Raw genomic sequence first — 22,110 nt, 5'->3', positions numbered from 1 at the left:
CATAATGACCTTCAAAGACTATCCAGGCTTAAGTACATTCCTTTTCTTTATTTGGCTATAGATTTTTGGAGAATATGTAACTGTATATACTGCACTGATACCTCCCCCTCCCCCCTTTTTTTTTAAATTCAGGAACTTAATCTAAAGCAGTGCTCCCCAAATCGCACCCTCCCTTACTCCTATCCACTGGAGATACGGACAGGGGTTAGAGGCTGGCAGCTGGGGTCATAGGTGGGGGCGGAACTGGGTGGTGCTCCCTCCCTGCCCCCCATGGGGGCTGGCCTGGGCTCCCCGCCCCCTGAACATTCCTGTACATCCCACCCCACAGTTTGGGGACCTCTAATTTAGAGCCCGTATTCAAATATCTGATTATTGGAAAAGGCAGAAATAGTAGTAAATAAAGTGGGGAAATCCATAACAATGGTCCAGAATTCCATTAGAAAAAATAATTATTTACCTTTTCTTTCCAAAAACCAGACTACATTGTGATGGAGTGTAAACCCCCCTACTGGCACTGAAACAGTTAAAGGGAGCTCACTTAGTGCACTGTTTGCAGGTGCAGGCTGGGCCAGGACAAATGTGGGATGAAACCCAGCTGTGGAGGAGCTGGCTGGCTAGTATGATGGGGCTGCAGGCCAAAAGGTTTCTTGGGGCAGAGGAGGCCTGGTTCCTCTCATGCACTGACACTCTGGCGAAGGGTCAAGAGAGACATGGAGTAAGCTCTGGTGATGAGCCCTGATTTAAAAGGGCAGGACCTAGACTTCTGGGAAGCATTCTCATTGGAGTAGGAGAAAACTTAAAGAAGGATGAAAAGCCAAGCCCTAGGAGGACAGAAGTTATTGTCAGTTTATATTTTTCAGTTGGGATTTGTTGGAGGATGCTAAAGAGGAGCCTGGTTAAGCCCTGCCAGGAAAGAAGGGTGAATCTTGAGAGCCTGTGGTACCTGAGAAGAATATAGGTACATGGTGGGCCTAGGAAGGGACGGTAGGAACCCTGCTACTAGCCTGACATAGCAAAGTCCAGCGAGGTAGCTGGAAGTAGGTCTGAATTGACTGCTCTTGCCTACTCACTACAGGGTCCCTGGGCTAGAACCCAGAGGAGGAGGGCTGCCTGGGTTCCCCTACCATCCATAAGGGAATGTGGTTTGAAGCCCCCTGATATAAGGGGATAAGGACTCTTGAAAGCTGTAAGAGGGGACTCTAAGGACCACGGAGCCCAGAGTCAGGGGATGAAGATCCGATTTAAAGATGTCTGATTCTTGTTTGGACTCTGTTACCCCAGATTGAGGGGGACATGCTATGATGACCTGACTGCAGGGCCTTTTCAGGAGAAGAGGCAGACTGCTGCAGGGCCGGAGCTGGTGGTAGTGCTAGATGAGGAGAGCCTGCTTTGCCATGCAGCCACAAGGAGATAGACAGTGGTAAGTACTCTGCATTCACCCTACAACAGCTTTATAATTTGAATGCCGTAATAAGTCTAACTTTTGTCACTGTTAAAATTTCTTTTCTATCCTGATCGTGTGTGTGTAAAAAGATAACCTACCATATAACAATCAGTTTTACAAGCTATCTACCCTAAGGGCTTTTAGTGTTCCATTATATAAGACCTTAACTGAATCAAAATAACCATAGCTTAGTTGCAAGGAAAATTATGCACTTTAAAGAATTAAGGGATCAATTTTTTAAACAGACGAAATACATTTCCTGGTCTATATATAGTCTTTATTCATAGCATGTCAGACATCTGGCTTTTTTTCTTTTGTAAAGAAAACTTCCCTACTTTCTCACCCTCCTCTTCTGTGTCTTTGGCATGCTCCCTTTCCAAGACACTCTCCCCCCGAACCTGCGCTCCCCTCCTTAGCTGGCTCGCTCCTGCCCGCAGCCCCCTCCAGCGGCTGGTGCAGCCAGCGCCGCCCCCGGGCCTTGGCTGGCTGCAGCTCCGCAGCATCCTCCCGGCCCCGCTGCTGCTGCTGCTGCTGCGGCGACTCCTGTTTCCCGGCTCAGAGCCATGACGCCGCCCTGCGCAAGGCTGGCCGCTCCCGGCCTTTTGCGAAGTCCCAGCGCACCGTAGCCCGGCACCGGAGCGAGCAGCGGGGCCCGGCGTGCGGGGGGAGAGCTGCGGGCGCTCGCCCACTCCCTCTGCCTCCGCCTCGCTGCCGGTGCTTAGAGTCACTGTGGCTGCCGGCGCCAAGGGATTCCCCAGCCTGCCGCCCAGGTAAGCGAGGGGCGCGGAGCCTGGCCCATGCTCTGGTAGCTGCGCCAGCACCCGCGCCCCTGTCCCCGCCCCGAGCCGCTCCCTGTCCCCACGGGGGCTGGAGAGACACCTTCCCCCCCGCTAGGGGCTGGGGCTGCCCGCCCGCTCGCTGCCAGTGTGTGCAAGGCGGTGCCTGGGGGGAACAGGAGGCCAGCTCCGTCCCGCATCCCTGCTGGGGGAGCAGCCCCCAGGGAAGCCCGCGCGTTGGCTTGTGGCTGGCGGGCTCGGCTCCCTGTCTGCGGAAAGGCCCCCGTGTCCCTGCTGCAGTGCTGAGTCAGGGCGCGGAGGGTAGGCCTCGCTTTCTGTCTGGTTCCTGTTGTTTTGCTTGGGGTTGAAGTTCTGGCCCTACATGTGGGGTGGGGAGCATGGTGTGTGGGGGTTGATAACTGAGGTACGCAGTGGGGGTGTGGGTAAAGCCTATTATTCCTGCCATCCTACTGTGCGTGTTTGGCTTGACTCCTTCATTCCTAATATTCTGTAGCCCAAAAGGAGTGATAATATTTCACTAGGAGGGTGGTGAAGCAATGGAATGGGTTATCTAGGGAAGTGGTGGAATCTCCATCCTTAGAGGTTTTTAAGGCCTGGCTTCACAAAGCCCTGGCTGGGATGATTTAGTTGGTGTTGGTCCTGCTTTGAGCAGGGGGTTGGACTAGATGACCTCCTGAGGTCCCTTCCAACCCTAATCTTCTATGATTCTGTAAGGAACCATTAGCAAAATCATACAGTACTATAGACAAAACAAATAACTCTAGTACTTGCCTTAATTCAGTAGGTCAGCTCCAGCAGCATAGTGTGTCCCAGGGCATCATATTACAGCACTGCGTGGAAGGATTAATAAAGCAAGGTAAACGTTAACAATTTCTGCATGCTTATTTTGCCCTGGCAGTCTAGAGCCCATGATTCCCTGGCTTGTTTACTAAAGAGGAGAGCAATAGTGCTCACTACTACTGTTACTTTATGAAGTTGTAAATGGGGTTGTCACTAGGTGGATAGGGCCTGATGCAAAGGCCATGGAAATCAGTAGACTCCCATTGAAGTCAATGGGTTTTGGATGAGATACTTATTAAAGGGTGAGTATCATCTGTCTAGCTGGGAAGTCAAGATGCTCAGCCTGGATGGTGACTTGATTTGTGATTTTGATACTGTTGTCGCAATGAGCTACACACAAATGCCAGAGCTCGCATGGAGCTCATTGCAGCATTGGGACCTAAACATCTTTGCAGTTTAGAATCCCCATCTGTAAAACTGGAAATAATACTTCACAGGGGCTTTGCGACATTTATTTAACATTGTCAATATTTGCAGGACAGTTTGAGGTCCTTGAATGAAGTGAGCCATGTCCATGCAAATTATTAGTTTTAAGTTGAAAAGAAATTTAATATTTTAAATGTGTTATATTTCTCTCTCTAGTCAAAAGAAGGTGAAGAGAAGTCCAGTGAAACAGACTCCTTTCATTTTAATTGAATGGACTCCAATCTCTTTACAAAAGATGCAGCTAGCTGATTCAGAAGAGACATTGTTAAGCTTATTTGACCAGTGCAAAGGGGGGGTTGTTCTAGATACGTTCTAATAGACAATAGTAACAATCTAGTGAAAATAGACTATTGAAAATTAGACACTAACTTAATAAGTACTGCCTCAAATGCATAAAAGGTCTTTGATCAGATGGCATAGAAGTTCTTCAAAGCGACACTGCACAGATGAAATGTGGAGAAGAATTTTTATGTTACACGTGAAATTGTGTAGCCTGGAGAGTATAGCTGTTGGTCTTTTATTTTGTGGAGACTGACCGATTAGAGTGCAGCCTGTAGCATAAGAAGGATGTTCTAGTAGGTTGGGAGATAGCCCATGTCTGCCAAATCCTAGTCTGTGTTCCTGGCTCTGCCAGTGATCTGCTGTATGAACTTGAGTAAATCACTTATTCCACTCCATGCCTCAATTTCTTCATCTGTAACATAAAGATAGTACTTTCCTATATCTCAGGGTTGTTGTGTGGTTTAAATCCATTAATGAGTGTGACGCACTCAGATATTGTGGTGGTGCATAAGGAGAGAGAGATTGTAATACAGCCATGCTTGCACTTCAGATTCAGAATTTCTGGAAGCCATTTTTCAAAGGAAGCGGCAGATTGGGGCTGTAGGGGAAACCACATTATGTGAATGGATAGATAGTAACAATCCAATCTGTTTGATATATTTGGGGAAATTTTGTGTCAGCACTATTTTCCAAGAAAAAGTAAATACAAATTGTTTTAAATTTTTTCTCTTCCATTTGTTTAACAAGATCTACCTTATCCATCTTAGTTTTTTCTACAGCATCCATCATTGTACTCATCTTCTAGATGCCTTTTTGTTATCAAACCTCCTCCTCCTAATTGCTGCATTGTTCACTGTAGCTGTGACCCATCATTCTCCAGGCCTGAGACCCTTTGCTCTACCCTTTCTGCTCATGGAACATCCTGGTACCTTGCCATCCTTACCTTTCTCGTATACTGGGGACGTGGTGGCTCTGGAACTTGGTTGGGGCTGCTCTTGTACTATCAGAAAGAGCTCAGCTTATCCCTTGCATGCCACGGGCAAGGAGGTTGGCGGCAGATCCATGTGGGTTACAGAACCATGTTTCAAGGATGGGACCTATTTCTTGTCTCAGTTGAGTATTAGATTGACTCAAGGACATCAGGATTGGTGCTCTCTGCTCATTGGTCTGTTTGCACTGGATGGAGTCCTGTACGTGGAGGTTGGATGGCTCAAGTGATTAGAAATGTGATATAGAGATGGTCAGTGATTCCGGTGCTGGTTCAGTCACGCAGAGGGGAATGCGTGGTGTAGCTTTTCCCCTCTAGGGCGCAATTTACAGATTAGGGCATGGCTGGTCTTGTGGCTAAAACGCTGGACTGGAACACAAGTGATCTGGGTTCAGTTACTGGTTCTGCCATAGGCTTCCTGTGTGACCTTACGCAAGTTAAACTCTTTGTCTCACTTTTCCATTTGTAAAATGGGAATAATAATACTTCCTGCCTCGTACCCTTTATCTGTCTTGGCAATTTAGATTGTAAGTTGTTTGGGACAGAGGACCGTCTCTTACTACGTGAATGTACGTAGCACCTCGCACAATTGGGCCCTTCAGTCACTACGTAATACAAAATAATTCATGAACTCATTGAGTGTTCCTGTTACCTCCTCTAAGATGAGGGAGGTAGGATGCACCAGGTTCAGTCTTTTAATTATTGTATAAAAAACTCAGAGCAGCTTCTTGTCTTTTCTCTGTATTACTTCCTGCTACCTTCTCATCCGTATAGGCCTATGCTCCAGTTTTCCTTTAGTAGCCTTGAGGTAATCCTGGGACAGTTTCTCTAGCTGACAGCCTGACTCGTTCATCTTTTGCAGCCTGTGGTCCACAGATATTAAGTGAAAAAGTAAGTGGTGGGTTTTTTGTTTTTTATTTCCTTCCCCTCCCCCCCCATGCAGAGGATATTCTGTGAAATGGGAGATGCTGGATATTTGATTTCAGAGCAATGATATATTTTTTTTAATGTTTTTAGCTTTCCATTTAAGAGCTAGGTATTATAATTATTATTACCTGAAGCCATGACCAGTGAACGGAAACTTAATATATAGTAGGTACTCTTTAAAATGAAGACATGCAAATTACATACTTTAGAGGAAAAAGTAAACATGAAATAGTTGAAGTAAAGTTATTGAATTGAGTAAAATATTTTACAAATGCCACTTTTGCAGTGTACCAAGGGAGTATTCTAAAGTGTATGTGATGTGATATTATGCTAGAAAATCCAACATTGTAATCTCCACAACTACTGTTTGTTTAAATCAGGGTTTTTTATGGTTTTTAATAAATCTTCCTAACTTCCCGGTGTGGATAAATCATGCCTCTTGTATGGAATTAAAATTTAGGAGCTAGATTCTGCATTGATTTACCTCACTATCTGCAGGTGGATCCCATTGTCTTCAGGTGGATTACACTGAGTTTCTGATAATAAGTCAGTGCAGAATTTGGCTACAGTTCTGGAACATATGAGCAAAACACTTTATTACACTCCTTAGTAGGGATAATTTCTAAAATGGTAGGTTAAAAATGTAATTTACTTTTCCTCTATCTAATTCCTTTATCTTTTATCTAACTTCAAAATCCAAGTAACGTATGTGCATAAAATGGCTTCGGGGTCTCTTGTCTTTTAATATATATTTTAAAAAGTCAAGCACTCATTAGCAATCTTAAAAAAACAAACCAGATATTTTGTGTCTATCATGTACATTATGGGAAGGAAACCGTTTCAGATTTTTGAGGGCTTGTGAACAAAAATATTGAGTAAATGATAATCGCATTGAAAGGATCTCCTTATTTTGAACCTTTTAAAAAAAAAATTAAGAGGGAGGATCTCTGATATATCTATACCTATACAGGGAATTTTTCTGATTTTGTTTTTGTTCTGCAAGGGCAGGAAGAGTATATATCCATTCAGTTCCATTCTGTTTGTGTTTTTTTTTCTCTTCCCTAAAAAAAGAAACGTTGAAAATGTCTCAGGAACCTGATATTCCACATGCAAGTGAAGAAAAATTAGGCGATTCAGAGGATATCAAAGAGGACAGCTTGAACAACCCAGATCAGTCTATGAGAGCGAGGATACGACAAAGTTCCTCAAGTCCACACAGGTGCAACACAGCTCAATGTAAGCAAATCTGTTAAAATAAAGTACAAAAATAATTTTTTTTCTTGTTGAGAAGATAAGTTTAGATTCCTTTTAAAAGGCTCATTAGTTACTATACAATTAACTATTGTGTAATTAATTAAATATTGTATCAATCATTAACAATTAAAAAGGAGAAGCAAACATTTTTTTTCTTTAATGTGGTTGGCTTTTTTGTCCTGTGAAACAGCCTATAGGCATGCTGGGTAAGACTGCCATAAGTTAATGCACTCCTCAAGCACTCCTCATCAGGCCACAATACCAGAATAAAAACCAACAAATGTGTTTCTTCCCCAGAGTAGGTTAGGAATTCATTCCAGTTAGTTATAGGAAGTAAATTTGAGAAGTGAAAGCTGTCACTGGAAGAAGTCCTGGAATTCCGTTGTCATCAACTCATAATTTTACTGGCCTTGGTTGGTTAGGGCCTGATCCTAAAGGTGCAAATGCCCTCCATCCTTATTAAAGTCAACATGGGTGGAAGGCGCTCATCAACATAGTGGGATTGCCACCCTGCCTGGCTATCCTTCCATCATAAAATCACCACCCACATCCTCCTAGAGAAGAGTTGTTCCTTCACTTCACTTTTTGCAATTATTGGGCCAAATCCTTACGTTAGCAAAACTCTTATTTAAATAAATAGGAATTTTGCATGAATAAGAGCTTCAGAATTTGGCCATTTGTCATTTTCTGAATAATTGTTTTGTGCTTTTGTATCAGGTCGATTTTGCAAAGTACAGGGATCCAAATTTAAGTCCCAAACTAGCAGGGTCTCAGAGGCACACTACACGTCCTAGGCAGCCTCTGTGTGGTCTCCTCTAGCAATTTCTGTTGCCCGCAAGCAGCAGCAATCAGGTTTCTTGCAGTCATTCTCCAGGTCCTGTGTTTTGTTGGGGGAGAATACGAGTGCTATTGTAGAACACCCTGTGGTCATGGAGGTTCCCATGAACATTTGAAATAGTGTCTCTTACACCCTCCACTACTATGTGAAATCTACATCTACTTTAAACCCTATTCTTGCTGAAAGCCCACAGGCAAATAATAGAGGTCCTGTTTGTGTCTAGAGATACCCATAAGGGAGGGGGGGAAGGAAAGCACAGGTATTAATAAACTTCAGCCCTTTGCACCTAACATTACTGTGAGCCAGAATCAGTAGAGTGGTGTATTCTACATATGTCATGTACATGCCTGTGTCTGTGATCCTAACCAAGGGCCTGCACCTGCAAATATCTATGCATCTGAGTAACTCAGTGCTTCTCAGACTTTTGTATTGATGATCCCTTTCACACCGCAAGCCTTTGAGTGCTCCCCCTTTATGAATTAAAACCACATTTAAAAAAAACATTTAACACTATTATAAAAGCTGGAGGCGAAGCGGGGTTTGGGGGTGGCGGCTGACCGCTTGCGACCCCCACATAATAAGGGGTCACAACCCCCAATTTGAGAACTCTTGTGAGTCATCTGACTTCAGTGGGAATATTTGAGTGTCTAAAAGTATTTACAGGATCTGGCCCCAATATAGTATGCTCATTTTCTTGTTACATCATCCAATCCACCTGCTTAGTTTTCTGGAGGGTTGTAGCCTTTGGTTTATAGTTTAATAGTTGTTTCCTTAAGTGGGAGGAACCTTCAAATGGCCCTTACCCCCCAAAAGAGGTCAAATCTAAGGGTGTGTCAGCTTTTGGTTCTGCCAGTCAGTGAAGTGTACCTTAAGTCTGAAAATTAATGAGGCTTTAATGGGGCTGGAAACATTTTCAGTCCTAATGCTACAGGGCAGTGACAAACATTCTTGCCAGATCACCACGTTGTGTTAAAATTTATTGCCAGAGTATGGTCTTTCTGGTTTGGTGTTTTTGTTTTTAATGTAGGAGCTGGTTATGATATTACTATTGACTCTGACAAGTCTGGTATGACTAGCAAGTCCCTATAGGTAAAACAAATGAAAAAGCAAATGGGAATTTCCCTGGGTATGATTTCTGCTTATGGCTAAAGAAGCAGAATTACCCCAGATGATATTTGCAAAAGCCTGGCAACAATTATGTCTTGAGCCATTGAATACAATGCATTTTATTATTTGTGTTTTTGTTTTTGAAAACGGTGCTAATTATTTGTTGAGCATGATGGTGTTTGGAGCTGTATCAAACACAGGAGCCATTCCCTATGGGATTTATGCTCTAAGCCCTACTATTGCAAGATGCCCTTCAGAGAGTCCAGCGTGCTGCAGTGCATGTGTGAACAAATGCAAAAGTCAAGTGTTAGGCATAGTCCTCTACAGTGAGAGGTGTCAAGTCATGAGTGCTGGGTAAAAAAGGGCCTAAGGTCAAGAGATGTGCTTAAGTGCATTTTTCAGCATACAAATGAGGTGCTTAACTATAGGTTCCCTTTTTAGTCTTTACTTCTGCTGTTTGCCAAATTATTCCTGCCTATCGGGCAAGAGCACTTTGATTTAAATGCAGAGTGAGTGCACTGCCTATCTGCTCATGACTTCAGACTTTGCAGTACTCCCCACAGGCATTGTGCAGGATCAAACCCTAGGCAGTAACATACAAGTGTCTAGAGTGCTGGGTGAAGAGCTGTTTATGACAAAGTAGCACAGGTAATTCTTTATTAAATATGACACTTTGTATAGCAGACAGTTGGGGAAAGGCTTCTTAATGAAGGGCCTGTTCCATGTAGAAGGTTTTTACCTGCATAAACCCAATCATATAAACTGTTCGTCGATCTAAAAAAAAAAATCTATTCCAGATTAACCCAATATGTGATTAGTATGGCTCAAGGGGTTTTATTTCAGTGTGGGGTGTGTGTAATCGATATATATAATGTTTTTGCCAAGATTGGAATTGAAGCGACAGAATTATCACAATCAGGGTGACACAGCAACTAGTCCTTGCTTTCTGTTGTTCTTTATCTTCCTCTTTCTCACTTTTCCTTCTGTCCAGCTGGGGAGAAGTCTGGCCAGCCCTCTCTCCATCTGATGGCACTAATGATATAGTCTCTTCTCACAGATGATTGGACCGGAGAAAAGCTCTCTTCCCTTTTCTTCTCAGTTTTTGGAAGGCACATGCTTTATTACTCGGAATAGCTCGTTGCAGCCTGCTCTGTCTCTGTGCTGCTTAGCACTGACATAGGCACTGCTACAAGCACAACTTGGGCGGGGGGATGACCTTCTCCTAAGAAGGTCAACGGCAAAGCTCCAGTTGATTTCAGTGGGTGCAGCGTTACTCCCTTAATCAGCATCTGTTATATCAGCATCATTATCATCTTTGCCACACTTATTGCTACATGCTGCTAATGCAGTGGCACATTCTGTATCACAGCAATATCCGCTCTGGCCCACTGGTGTGTATATAAGTCAGGACAAATTCGAGCACGGACAGCTGGTGCTGTTTTCAAGGCTTGGCTTTACTACCCAGTGACCTTCCACCTCCCAATTTTCTATAGCTAGTGACCTCTTTCCTTTACTACCTAATGAAAGATGGACCTGCTCTGTGTGGTGTCCTGCTGCACTGCTGCCTCCCATTCCTGTGTGCACTTTCTAATGCTCATGCCACTCCAAACCCCAGTCTCAAGCTACTTGCTGTGCTCTAGGATGTGGCGCAACCCATGTCCCGTTGAGTATACAGAGATTAATGGAAGGAGAAGAGCTGTGGCATCAGCACACAGGCTAAGCCTTGAAATCATTAGCAAGTTAGGAATAGCAAGACCCTGGTTTCAGGAAACAGGGCAAAGAGGTTGCTGGTTCCACTGAAAGTAGAAAAGGGAAAACTAGCTGTTTTCTTGCATGGTGGTGGTGGTGGTGTAAGTGTTTTACAGATGCTTTGGAAGATGAGATTCCCTCCCTGCCTTGAAAAATGTATAATCCAAATGGCAGTGGGCACATGATAAACGCACCGGAAATCTCCAGGACTGAATGGTGAGGTTGCATATGAAGCTTGTTGGCCCCACAATGTTGTTTGCATATTTTGTAGAAATGGTTTGCCCCCTTCACTGTGGGAAGGACTTGATTCCATAGCCCTAAAAGATGTGTGTTTTAAGGAGGGACTTGATGCAACAGAGGTCACAGGCATGTTGGGGCCTAGTTGATGGCTGATTGGAGCACAACAATGCTGTTGACATGTCCCTTTTGGGGTGGTAGAGAAAACAGCCTCATCAGATCTGTGATGTCGAGGGCATCCTCAGCTGGGTTTGTCTACTGGCTCTCATCCCCTTTGCACTGGCCGACTGGCGGAAAGGTGGAGGAGGGTCTTACCTCCAGCTTTTGAAAGAATAGTGAAATGTCATATATTTGTTAATGTTACAGCTAGTCCCCCTCGGCTTGTGTCGATGGAAGAGCTGATGGAAACAGCGAAAGGAGTTTCTAATATGGCATTAGCACATGAAATTGTAGTCAATGGGGGCTTCCAGATTAAACCAGCTGAATTACCAGAAGGCAGGTAAGATGGTTACTGATTGATATAAACTGCTGTTTATTTCTATCCTTTGGATGTAAGAGTGGAATATGAAGATACGTTTGGGGAAAAATTCCATGGAAAGAATTGTAATGTGTTTTCTTAGCTTTTCACCACTTCTTCATTCTAGCACCACTATTTTACTCTTCTGTATTCTTTAACATCCTCTTCCTTTGTAATAACTTGCTAAGGTTGACTCTTGGGCCTGGTCTACACTAGAAAATTTGGTCAAATTAACTGTGTGGGTTGGGTGTGTAAAAAATCCTGATCCCTGAGCCAACATAAGTCCCCATTTAGATAGCGCTAGGTTGACAGAATAATTCTTCTGTCAACCCAGCTACTGACTCTCTCAGGGAGGTGAATTGCCATTACACCAATGGGAGAACCCCTCCCGTCAGCACAGGTAGTGTCTGGACTGAAGCGCTGTAGCGTTTGAAGTGTAGACATACTTTTAGGTTGCTCTCAGAACAAATGGTTACTGCTTTCAGGATCTGCCTGAACTTCAGTGGTTAATGGAGTAAGAATTCCAAGGTAGCCCCAGGCATCTTCAAAAAAGGATCAAGGCCGCATTCAGATCTGGTATGAACATATGCGGCTTTAGTAAAGTTGCACAATTAAATCAGAACATTTGAACTTGTTGTTGAAGTAATGGGATTATCTACACCAAGTCTGAATTTGACCATCCAATTTAGTAAAAAATATCTTAATGCCCATGTATTTTGACAAGCGGTGAGTTGTGCTCAGTGATGAAGGAAATACCTCACTGCTATCACATTCTGGTTTCACTTTTCAAAATTTTACCCAGAGGACTTGCACTGCTTCTAGGAAGTTAAATGGGTTACGTATTGCTAAGAAACACAGATGTTGTTCATGTGAAGACGAAATAAATTACGATTTTGTGATTTGTCTTCTCTTTATAGATTACTTTTAGAAGTGTCATTTTCTGGATGCTTTTAAGGGTCTTGTTTTTGTTTTTTGTTTTTCGCCTACTCTGCATGTATCTTTTCAGCTGTGAAGTCAGCCATTCCAAATCATTCCAGTTTTTATACTCTTGTGCCTGATTAAAATGGCAGTTTTCTCCTCTAAACCTCTCTAATTCATTACATGTAAGATACTGTCATCTTTTGATATTGTTGTGTTTACCAACAGCCTGGAGAAAACCGTAAAAGAGATTGTACACAAAGCTTTTTGGGATTGTCTGGAAGCCCAGTTAAGTGAAGATCCACCAACATACGATCATTCAATTAAACTTGTGGGGGAGATTAAAGAGGTAAGAATGTGTGATATCAGAAGTAATTTACAGAGATTACATGGCACAAATACACAAACTGTATGCCATCGCTGTATAACAACTGTGTGTAAAGTGCTCTGTAGAAGTCTAGACAATAGCTTTATCTATAGGCTGCATGCATACATGGGGGGAAAAGTAATCAAATGTGAAAGCAAGAAATGCCGAGTCATGTTAGATGAAGGGAAGGTTGCAGGTTATGTTACTTTAATAATTCTGAGGTTGCAGTAGCAAAATGTGACAGGTGCTATTGAAGCACAAATAATTAGAGGCTAGGTTTTGCGCTGCATACATGTGCGCCCTTCCTCCCACCACTGAAAAAACCCTCCCTGTTCCAAAGAGTTTACAATCTGAATAACACTAATACTGTATAGAATGCAGGAAAACTATGATTTAAAAAATATATCGTGTAATTTTTGTGGCCCTATGTTTTGAACAACTATTAAGATGTCGTCTGCCATAGAAATCCAGTATGAATTTGGTTGTTAATTCAGACCATTATTTAATTCCTTTGTAAGATGGTGAAACAATAATGTTTGTTGTGGAAAAACTAACAAAATGAAAATTTGTTTTCTTTCAGACTCTTCTATCTTTCTTATTGCCTGGTCATACTAGATTAAGAAATCAGATTACTGAAGTTCTGGATCTGGATCTGATAAAGCAGGAGGCAGTGAATGGGGCCCTGGATATTTCTAAGCTGGCACAATTCATCATTGGAATGATGGGGACCCTTTGTGCTCCAGTTAGAGATGAGGAAATTAAGAAACTGAAAGACATTCATGAAATAGTCCCACTATTCAGGTACTGGAATGACGTTAAGGAATTGCAAGGAATCAGTCTGTGGGTCACTTATTTCGAATTTGCTTGTAGATCCTTCTTAAAGATCCAAATTTTATCTGTGCGTGCTGGTGGCGCATACAGTCTACTAGCAAAAATTTCTTTCTGGAAAAATGTAAAGCAAGCAGAGGGGGGAAATTATAAAGAAGAAAATTCCAGCAGCTATTAGCAAGGACCCTTTTGGTTCTGGTGGACTGAAGGTATTTGTTTGTACCTTTGTGTAATTGGAAACAATCATTTTCTGAAATGCCATATTTAGGTAAGAGGATCTTTCCCTGGATATTGGGAGACCGTCTTAAGAAAAAGCATGAATTCCTTGTTCACTTTTCCTTTCTGCTGATACATTAAATAAATTAGAAAATAACGTTCACTCAGCTTTACGGTCTTCTTCAGCCAATTCCTCCCTCATCTCTCCCCCTCCACCTCCTTTCTCATATGTAATAAAAGAATATATTACAGGTGTTTAAAAGTGGAAAGCATATAGGGCCTGGATATGTCAGATGCCATTTTCTGTTTTGTTACTATCTCATTTAAATAAATTGTGCAAGTTATCAACAGTTTTAGGGAATTTTGTGAACTGTCATCAGTAGCGTATTGAGCCATTTGTGTGTCTTGCCTGACTAAGGCATTTCCTAACTTTGTAGTCTCCAATAGTAAGGATTTCCTTAGAGGAGAACATCTTTTTTTTTCTTTTTTTAAATGGAAACGTTTACACCTAAGTAGACATTGGAGTTAATTTCTTCCATGGCCTTTTCACTTTTATTTAGCTCCCTCGCGGAGTATACATGCACAGGTTGACAGAGGTCCGAGTATACACATGTATAGCGATAAGCCTTGTGTTAGGCTGAGAACTAAGTCTTTCCTAAATTCAGCATGTGGTGACACATGTCCCAAGAGAACTGATCTGTGAAAAGGACTCTAGTACATTCTTAGAAGTTTCTTTACAGGCGAACAAACCTCATTACCCTGGCAGTCTCTCCCAAGACTTCAAGCTCCGTGTAAATACTTATCATGCTTTTTTAGTGTTCTTAATAGCTCATTTCCTTGGACAATCTATGCTAAGTAAATCTTGCAAACTGTACATTTTAAACATGTGCAACCCTGCTTGAAAAAATAACATCTTTTTCTTTTCTTTTCTTTTTTTTCTTTTTTTTTTTTTTCCAGAGCAATTTTCTCTGTATTGAACTTAATGAAAATGGACATGGCTAACTTTGCTGTCAGTAGCATTAGGCCGCATTTAATGCAACAATCTGTTGAATACGAAAGAGAGAAGTTTCAGAGGATTTTTGAGAAACAACCAAGTATGACTTTTTTTCCCCTCTTCTGAATTATGTGCCTTTGCATGTTGGTGTCACAAACACAAAACAATCCACCAAAATAAGTATTTTGTTACATTGCTCCATGATTCAAATAGAGATACCTCTGGTCTGTAGGCTTCAATTCAAGAAATTTACCGGTACAACAATTCTGCATTTAAAACAAACCCAGACCCGGGATATCCATGTAATATATGGCACTATAAATCAGCATCAACATGCTAGTCTGTAGTACTGCCAGATTAATTTGTGGTTTCCATCCACAAGGTTCTCTGTGTTCAATCTGCGTTGGTGTCCTCCAGAAGTTCTGAATCATAAAGTAAATAAAATGCATCTCAGTAACTAGCACCAGGGGTATCAGAAGAGCCTAGTAGTGGTGGTATTTGAAAACTATTCATGGGGGTAAAAAGATAACTCCTGAAAGTAAGATTTTTACCAAACCGCTTTCTTTCAGATTCTCTAGACTTTGTCACCGACTGGCTGCAAGAAGCATCAGATGATCTTGCCAATTTGAGGTGTAAAAATCCACCTTCCCCTGGTGTTGGTGCTGCAGCTAGTGGAGTTCCTGTATTGTGTCCTGCTGCTGTACAGAATTGGGCCTATCTAAAGCTGCTTAAGTGGGATCATGTGCACAGGCCTTTCCCAGAAGTAGGTATTTAAGAGAAGATGTAGCTTCTTTTATTTAATTTTCTACACTGTTTGGTGAAAAAGCAGAAATCATTTGGATCTATAACCTTGTTCTTGACATAAAATACTAAAAGATTTAGGATTTAACTGGAACTCTTGCAACTCTTTTAATAGGATAACAACATTCTGAATTCTTTTTTTTTTTTCCTCAAAACTGAAGTTTAACTGAAGGTGAGGGAGTGTAATCTACTGTATAGAGGAGGGGTGGCCAACCTGAGCCTGAGAAGAAACCAGAATTTACCAATGTACATTGCCAAAGAGCCACAGTAATACATCAGGTTTCAGAGTAACAGCCGTGTTAGTCTGTATTCGTAAAAAGAAAAAAGAAAAGGAGTACTTGTGGCACCTTAGAGACTAACCAGTTTATTTGAGCATGAGCTTTCGTGAGCTACAGCTCACTTCATCGGATGCATAGCATATCGTGGAAACTGCAGAAGACATTATATACATACATCAGCAGCCCCGCTCTCAGCGCCTCCTGCCCACAGGCAGCCCTGTCGATCAGCTCCTCCCTGCACCTCCCGATTAGCTGTTTCATGGCGTGCAGGAGGCTTGGGAGGTGGGCAGGGGGAAGAGCGAGGGCACGGCAGGCTCGGGGCGGAAAGGGGTGGAGTGGGGGCAGGGCCTGTGGCAGAGCCAGGGTTTGAGCAGTGAACACCCCCCGGCACACTGGAAAGTTGGCGCCTGTAGCTCCAGCCCCAGGGTCAGTGTCTATACAAGGAGCTGCATATTAACTTCTGAAGAGCTGCATGTGGCTCCGGAGCCACGGGTTGGCCATCCCTGGTATAGAGCACTGGACTGGGAATCAGGAGATTTGGTTCTGTTCCTGGCTCTGTGTCACTGCACAAGTCATTTCCTTTTCTGGGCCTTTGATTTCCCTCCCACCATTTTTCTGTCTTATCTATTTAGACTGTAAACTCTTCAGGACCGGGATAGTCTAATACTTTGCACAGTGCCCAGCACAGGAGTGTTCCAATCTCAGTGGGACCCCTGGATGCTACTGTAATACAAATCATAACGTATTCTTTCTCTCAGGTTACTTCTTTAATAGGTGATCCTTTAGGGAGTTCCATTATGAATTTTCTGTGTATGATTTTGTAATTTTCTGTGGGTTATGTATGTATATATCACTCTCAAACACTGTCACATGGTCTCTCACTACAATGGTTCATAAACTGCATTATGTTATGTGAGTTGCAGCAACTGTAAAGAAAAAAGATGCTGAAAAGAGTTCTTCCCGCATGACTGAGCAGATGTTTTGATTACTAATGTCTGGTTTTATGCATGCAAAATGTCTCCATTTAACTATCTCTTTGTGTAGGAGGCTCATAGCATAAATCCCAGGGTTTAGGATTTCACAGTAGAAGAATTGTCTTTCTGTCTTGATATCTTTAATCAATTGTCTCCTACCTTCTTATATTTAAGACCTGGACAGCTAGTTCATTGCTGGGAAGATTCTGAACCCAAACCTCTGAATTTAAACTAGATTTACAACCTTCAGGTTATTGCAGAAGCAGTGCAGCTAGATTCTGTTGTACCACTGTAAACCTAGAGAGAGAGATTCCATTAACTTTGACCATTGTATTCAGTTTGGAGGAGAAGCATAAGGGATATGACATGTCAAGAACTGACATCGAGTTAAGTAATCGAACAGCTGTTTGCCCACCCAGGATGAACTCTCTACAAAATCTTTCCCCTTTATGGTGGTTATAACTTGTATCTTATGAACCATCTAATGTATTTTCCTGTAACTCTGTTTTGAGAGGTAGGGACGTGTGAGAGACTTCAGAAAACTAACATTCACAACTGAGCTACAAAAGTTTACATTGTTCACTATAAATTATGATTGGTGTAATGTGATCCATTAATTGATAACTCTCATGCTTTATCTTGAATGTAGTAACCCAATAAGTTTTAACTTTTTATCTCAAAAGGAGAATATTTTTATTCGTTTGTCTTGAAACACATCCACCTGTAATAGAAGCGGAGTAATTCAAAGATGAAACATCAGCATTTTTAAAAAACACTCTCTTCTTTTTGTGAATTGAATTAGTGCTCATGAAAGTGCAGGACTGAAAACGTTAGATAAAGCCCCAGGCATTGTGCAAGTTTACCAACACAGCTCTGTTAAATCACCTTGGTTCTCACCTGCTAATCCCTGATACTCCACTTTTGGAGCACAAACTGCCTATCATGCTGAGTTTTAATAAACGTAAATGGTGGTATTTGGGATGGAAACAAATGTCCTCTGAGCACTAAGATGAGACCTTTACTGAGACTTAACCTTGGATCTGCCTTAGGATAAAAAGCATATAATGGATACAAACATCTTCAGTCCATAAACCAGCCACTAACTAACCAGTGTAGAAAGATTTCTCCCATAGGAAGGTTATTCTATAATTGTTGATTGTGGATTTGTTGCACTGTCCACCATTAGAGGGAAAATATCAGATTAAATGGACCATATTTGACTAGACTGATTGTGTAATTAGGTGTTGGAAATAAAATACTGGTGCACTATCCCACTGCAACACCAATCCCTTGAAGGGTCCTAGAGAGAGGAATCTCTAGTAATTATCTAACTTTAACCATAGTAAAAGCTTTTAATCTGAAGAGGACTGTTTTCTGAGTATTGCATCTTTTTGCTATATATTAACAGTGACATTGAATTATACTGCTATCTGGGAATCTGGTTTTAGGAGCAAATTGGGAAATCTTGTAGGAGAAGCAAATGGAGAATGTTTCCTCTCTGGGCTTCCAAACATGCTGCTTACAGATTTTACTCAGTGTGGCATTGGTACCACTGGCCCATCCTTCAAATGAATGGAATACTGATACAATTTTGAAGTCAGTGTACTAAAGGAATTCAGTTTTCAGAATAATCTTCATTATGTTACCTGGCCTCGTAATTTCATCTTCACTATACTTTGTTATCCCAGTATTTTGATTTTTCTCTGTCTTTGCAGACATTGTTAATGGACCACACCCGCTTTCAGGAAATGCAGCTGGAGCTGGAACAGCTCACCTTGACGGGTGCTATCCTCCTGGTCATGTTCAATGTAGCAGGTGCAGCGCTTTCCAATCTGCCAGGGTTTGCTGACAAAATCAAAACCATTATAAAGGTGTTGTTGACGGGAATGCACCTTCCGTGAGTATCTGAATGACTCCTACCTAGCATCTCTCAACTATGCTATGTTCAATAGTGGAAGTGGTGTTCAGTGGCTTAATTTTGTTGTGATCCTAGTGAGTATTGATTGCATGGGCTTCTCTTACTCTCTTGACTTCAAGAAACTTAGGAGAGGATAGAAGGGACAAGCAATTAGAATGGAGGGCTTTCGCTCACAAGTATACAAAGCTAGCAGTTTTTCCTAAGGAAATTAACCACCTTATTCCTTTCCTCCCCATCTGACATTCCTGTGGCAAACAATTCATTTGCTGTCATTACTGTCTTTCATGTGAAGTCTTCTACCAAGTCCACAGCTTTATGTTGGCAATTAACCAAGCTTCATAGCTTGGACCAGTCTCCCTCCATCCTTCACAAAATTGTTTGTTCTGTACATATGTGCAGACACCTGTAGGTTTAGGATGACTGCCATAGATGGTGGTGGTGAGAGGAACAAGTGTTTTGTTTATATATAGGCAGCTCAAATCAATATAATTGGACTGATTGTAAAGAGTCAAAATAAATGACTGAGCAACAATCCTTAAGGAATGGTTTACTCCTTTGTGTTCTCTCTAGCTCCTTTAACCTGAGTGAATCTTTGGCTACTGTTGGTGAGAAGCTCTGTGCTGAAGTTAGTAGCTGTCTTTCCCAACATGGATTCATGCCATTGACAACTGAGAAAGAGATTGTGCTTAAAGGACAGATCCAGACATTGGGAAATTCTGACAACACCATATGCAAATTGATAGGTAATCTTGGAGTGTATATGCAGTGTTCTCAAGCATGCTTTTTACTTTTGCTACTAGTAAACCCATTGAATAACCTGTTTTGTATGATTTATTTATTTATTAACACTTGCTTCTGATGTATGGTGAGCCACTAGACAAAGTTGAGTGCCTTACCTTGACCTCTTGGGCAGCTCAACAACTCTGAAAATCAGGTCAGAATTTTCAAATGTAGTTGCCCAAGTTCCAACTGTAGAAGTGATCTATTCCTAAACTTGGATCTTCACTGAGCTGCCCCACCACCTGCATCACCAAGTCTACTGCCTGAAGTGATGATTATTTAAAACGATGATCTTTTTGGACAGTAAAACATAATGTTGGGAGTCTATGCTCAGAGGAGTCTCTGGATTGAAGTACATAACACAGGGTGGTGTCACCAATTCTTTTTAATGTGGGTTTGAGGGTTTTTTTGGTAGTGCACCATGGAGGAAAATCACATGCATTGTTCTTTTGTATTTAAAAATACGTTGGTCCTTTTTTTTTTTTTCCCCCCCCCCAGATTCTCGAATTCAGGAATTTTTGGAGAGCTATCTGGCTTCTGGTCATCAGAAATCATTTCCTGCTATTCCTGGGGGATTAGGGCCTATTCAAAGAGAGATGGAAGAAATTGCTGTCAAGTATGTTCGCCTTGTCAACTATAACAAGATGGTGTTTAGCCCTTACTATGATGTGATCCTCAGCAAACTACTGAATAAGGAAGAATCCCAGTTGTTAGGGTAGTCAGAAGAATCATCATACCAGTTTGTATGCTATCTAGATAGTGTTAATTTTGTCTGCTAACAAAATTGCAATTAACTTGGCTTTGGAAAATGGCATTCCATTAAAACATAGTTTTATTACTATAACTCAATAGCACTGATTCTGAAGGGGAAAATTATGTATAAGTTGGAATAGGTGCTTTGAATTAAATGATAAATAGATGCATTTTTAGCACAAGTATTCATGCTGAGGATATGTTTGTTAATTTTATGGCTGTAGTATTTGCTACTGAGCAGATGTTAGATAAGACTAAACAATTGTACAAACAGACTGCATTTTTAAATTGCTGATTTTGTGGGGGGCTTTTTGTAGCATTCTAACTCTCCAATTTACCATGAAATTAGTGTGTGCGTTCATCTAGAGAAGATTAGCCAAGGTCTGTTCCATACTGAGTGATTTGGCCTTCTGAAATCCTATTTTAACAACTGAAGAAATAATTTAAAATTTGAGATGTAAGAGACTTGAATAATGGTAGTTAAGAGCAGGTCCAAACATTGCATTTTATTGTAATAATATAAGGCTACTAGTCTTTCTGCTAATCACATTTTTTCTATGGCAATTTTTGGTCTCTATCTGCAAATAAGTTACCAAAAACATGATATAATTATATTTTGTAGTGAATTTTCTGGTTATCGAATAACGCTCTTCTTCTATGTACAGTGTTACAAGGGTGACAGTCTATAAGATTGCAGCTGAATTTATCTCTTTGTAAAACTTTCAGATGGGCCAAGAGAAATGTTTTGAAAAGAGTGGCATTTCTTGCCTTTTGTTTGCTGGTAGTTTACTCCTTTTTATGTGAAATACTAAAGTAAACATTTTCAGAAGATGGATAAAGACTTGTGCATTGAATTTCAGGCTTGAGGAAATTTCCTCATTTTTTTTCCGTAAGACTGTGTGGCTTACAAGACAATTGTATATGCTCATAATTTCAGAAATATCACTGAAATTGAAACATACCAAGAATTCCTTAATATTTTAAGCAGTGACTTTAAAAGGTATAGTAGGAAATGAACTATTTAAAGTCATGGGAAAATATTATTTAGTGTTTTAGATACTTTTTCACTTTTTACAGATGTTCTTGAACTCTTGAAATATTTTAGATTATTGAGAAGATAACTAGCAAGACGTCATCTAAATGCACTCTGAAGGATTTCTGATCTTAGTACTTCATAAAATATTGAAATTTAAACTTTTCTTGGAAGTAAATATAAGGTTTAGGACAGTTAAAAGCAAAATTGAAACTTTCTTCAGCTGATAGAGCCCATCCGGTTTTGGGTAAGAAATGGTTGCCAAAGTTCTTAGCATCTCAGGTAATATAAGGTGAAAGGAGCTCATGTTGTTAAATGATAGGCTGGTACCTTGTCCTAGGAGTTTTGGGGCAGTGGGGTGGGGGCGCGCTATGACAAAAATAGAATATTTACTGTATTCTAAAATGAAGAATTTTAAAAGGTGGCCTCTTTGACACTATTGATTAATAAAATAATGAATGTGACAGACTAGTCAACCAGTCTAACATGATGGTGATAGGAAGGGAGGTACCCTGGAGTACTTATTCTAATGCTTACACTTCCCTTTGCATTTTGAAATTTCAATAGTTCCTAGGGCTTGAACTGAGATCAGATGTACAGCTCTAACAGTTTCCTGCTCTATGGGGAGGATGGAATAAAATAACAGTAGCTTTACTTGCTTGATGTATCCCCACATTAGCGTATTTAAATCAATCTCAAACTTTGGTTGAAACAAAGCTTACCTCATTTTTATGATTACAAAACTAATGACTATTAGAAAACCATTTTTCTTTGTTGGATGGTTCTTTTGGCTGAACTCCTGAAAATGTATATTTTGAACATTCTTTAGTAAATTGAAAATAAG

The 22,110-nt window shown here is 41.2% G+C and overlaps 1 protein-coding gene across 5 annotated transcripts; it reads left to right on the top strand.

The window, feature by feature from the left end:
- The first annotated feature begins 1,903 nt into the window (after positions 1-1,903).
- TCP11L1 (t-complex 11 like 1) lies at positions 1,904-21,931 on the top strand. 5 transcript variants are annotated; one of them, XM_074955109.1, is made up of 12 exons: positions 1,904-2,214; positions 3,026-3,097; positions 5,640-5,668; positions 6,776-6,940; positions 11,256-11,388; positions 12,553-12,673; positions 13,272-13,492; positions 14,693-14,829; positions 15,299-15,492; positions 18,498-18,679; positions 19,271-19,443; positions 19,979-21,931. In XM_074955109.1, the coding sequence occupies exons 4-12, from the start codon at positions 6,787-6,789 to the stop codon at positions 20,197-20,199; spliced, it is 1,536 nt and encodes a 511-aa protein (XP_074811210.1). In that variant the 5' UTR covers positions 1,904-2,214; positions 3,026-3,097; positions 5,640-5,668; positions 6,776-6,786; the 3' UTR covers positions 20,200-21,931. The 5 variants fall into 5 exon arrangements, with proteins under 5 accessions (XP_074811210.1, XP_074811209.1, XP_074811207.1 ...); XM_074955108.1 differs by having other exon boundaries at positions 3,023-3,097; XM_074955106.1 differs by having other exon boundaries at positions 1,905-2,214; positions 5,552-5,668; positions 19,979-21,929.
- The last annotated feature ends 179 nt before the right edge of the window (positions 21,932-22,110 follow it).

The sequence above is a fragment of the Natator depressus genome, chromosome 6 (assembly GCF_965152275.1).
Source record: "Natator depressus isolate rNatDep1 chromosome 6, rNatDep2.hap1, whole genome shotgun sequence".
In the NCBI taxonomy this organism is placed as follows: domain Eukaryota; kingdom Metazoa; phylum Chordata; order Testudines; family Cheloniidae; genus Natator; species Natator depressus.
The sequence above is the reverse complement of the archived record's forward strand: the minus strand, read 5'-3'. Positions and strand labels throughout refer to the sequence as shown.

Bases quoted from the DNA above. Each gene is read 5' to 3' on its own strand.
- TCP11L1 (XM_074955109.1), top strand. From the start codon at position 6,787: ATGTCTCAGGAACCTGATATTCCACATGCAAGTGAAGAAAAATTAGGC. The intron at 14,830-15,298 runs GTATGACTTTTT...GCTTTCTTTCAG, and splicing joins GATTTTTGAGAAACAACCAA to ATTCTCTAGACTTTGTCACC. The intron at 18,680-19,270 runs GTGAGTATCTGA...TGTTCTCTCTAG, and splicing joins TTGACGGGAATGCACCTTCC to CTCCTTTAACCTGAGTGAAT.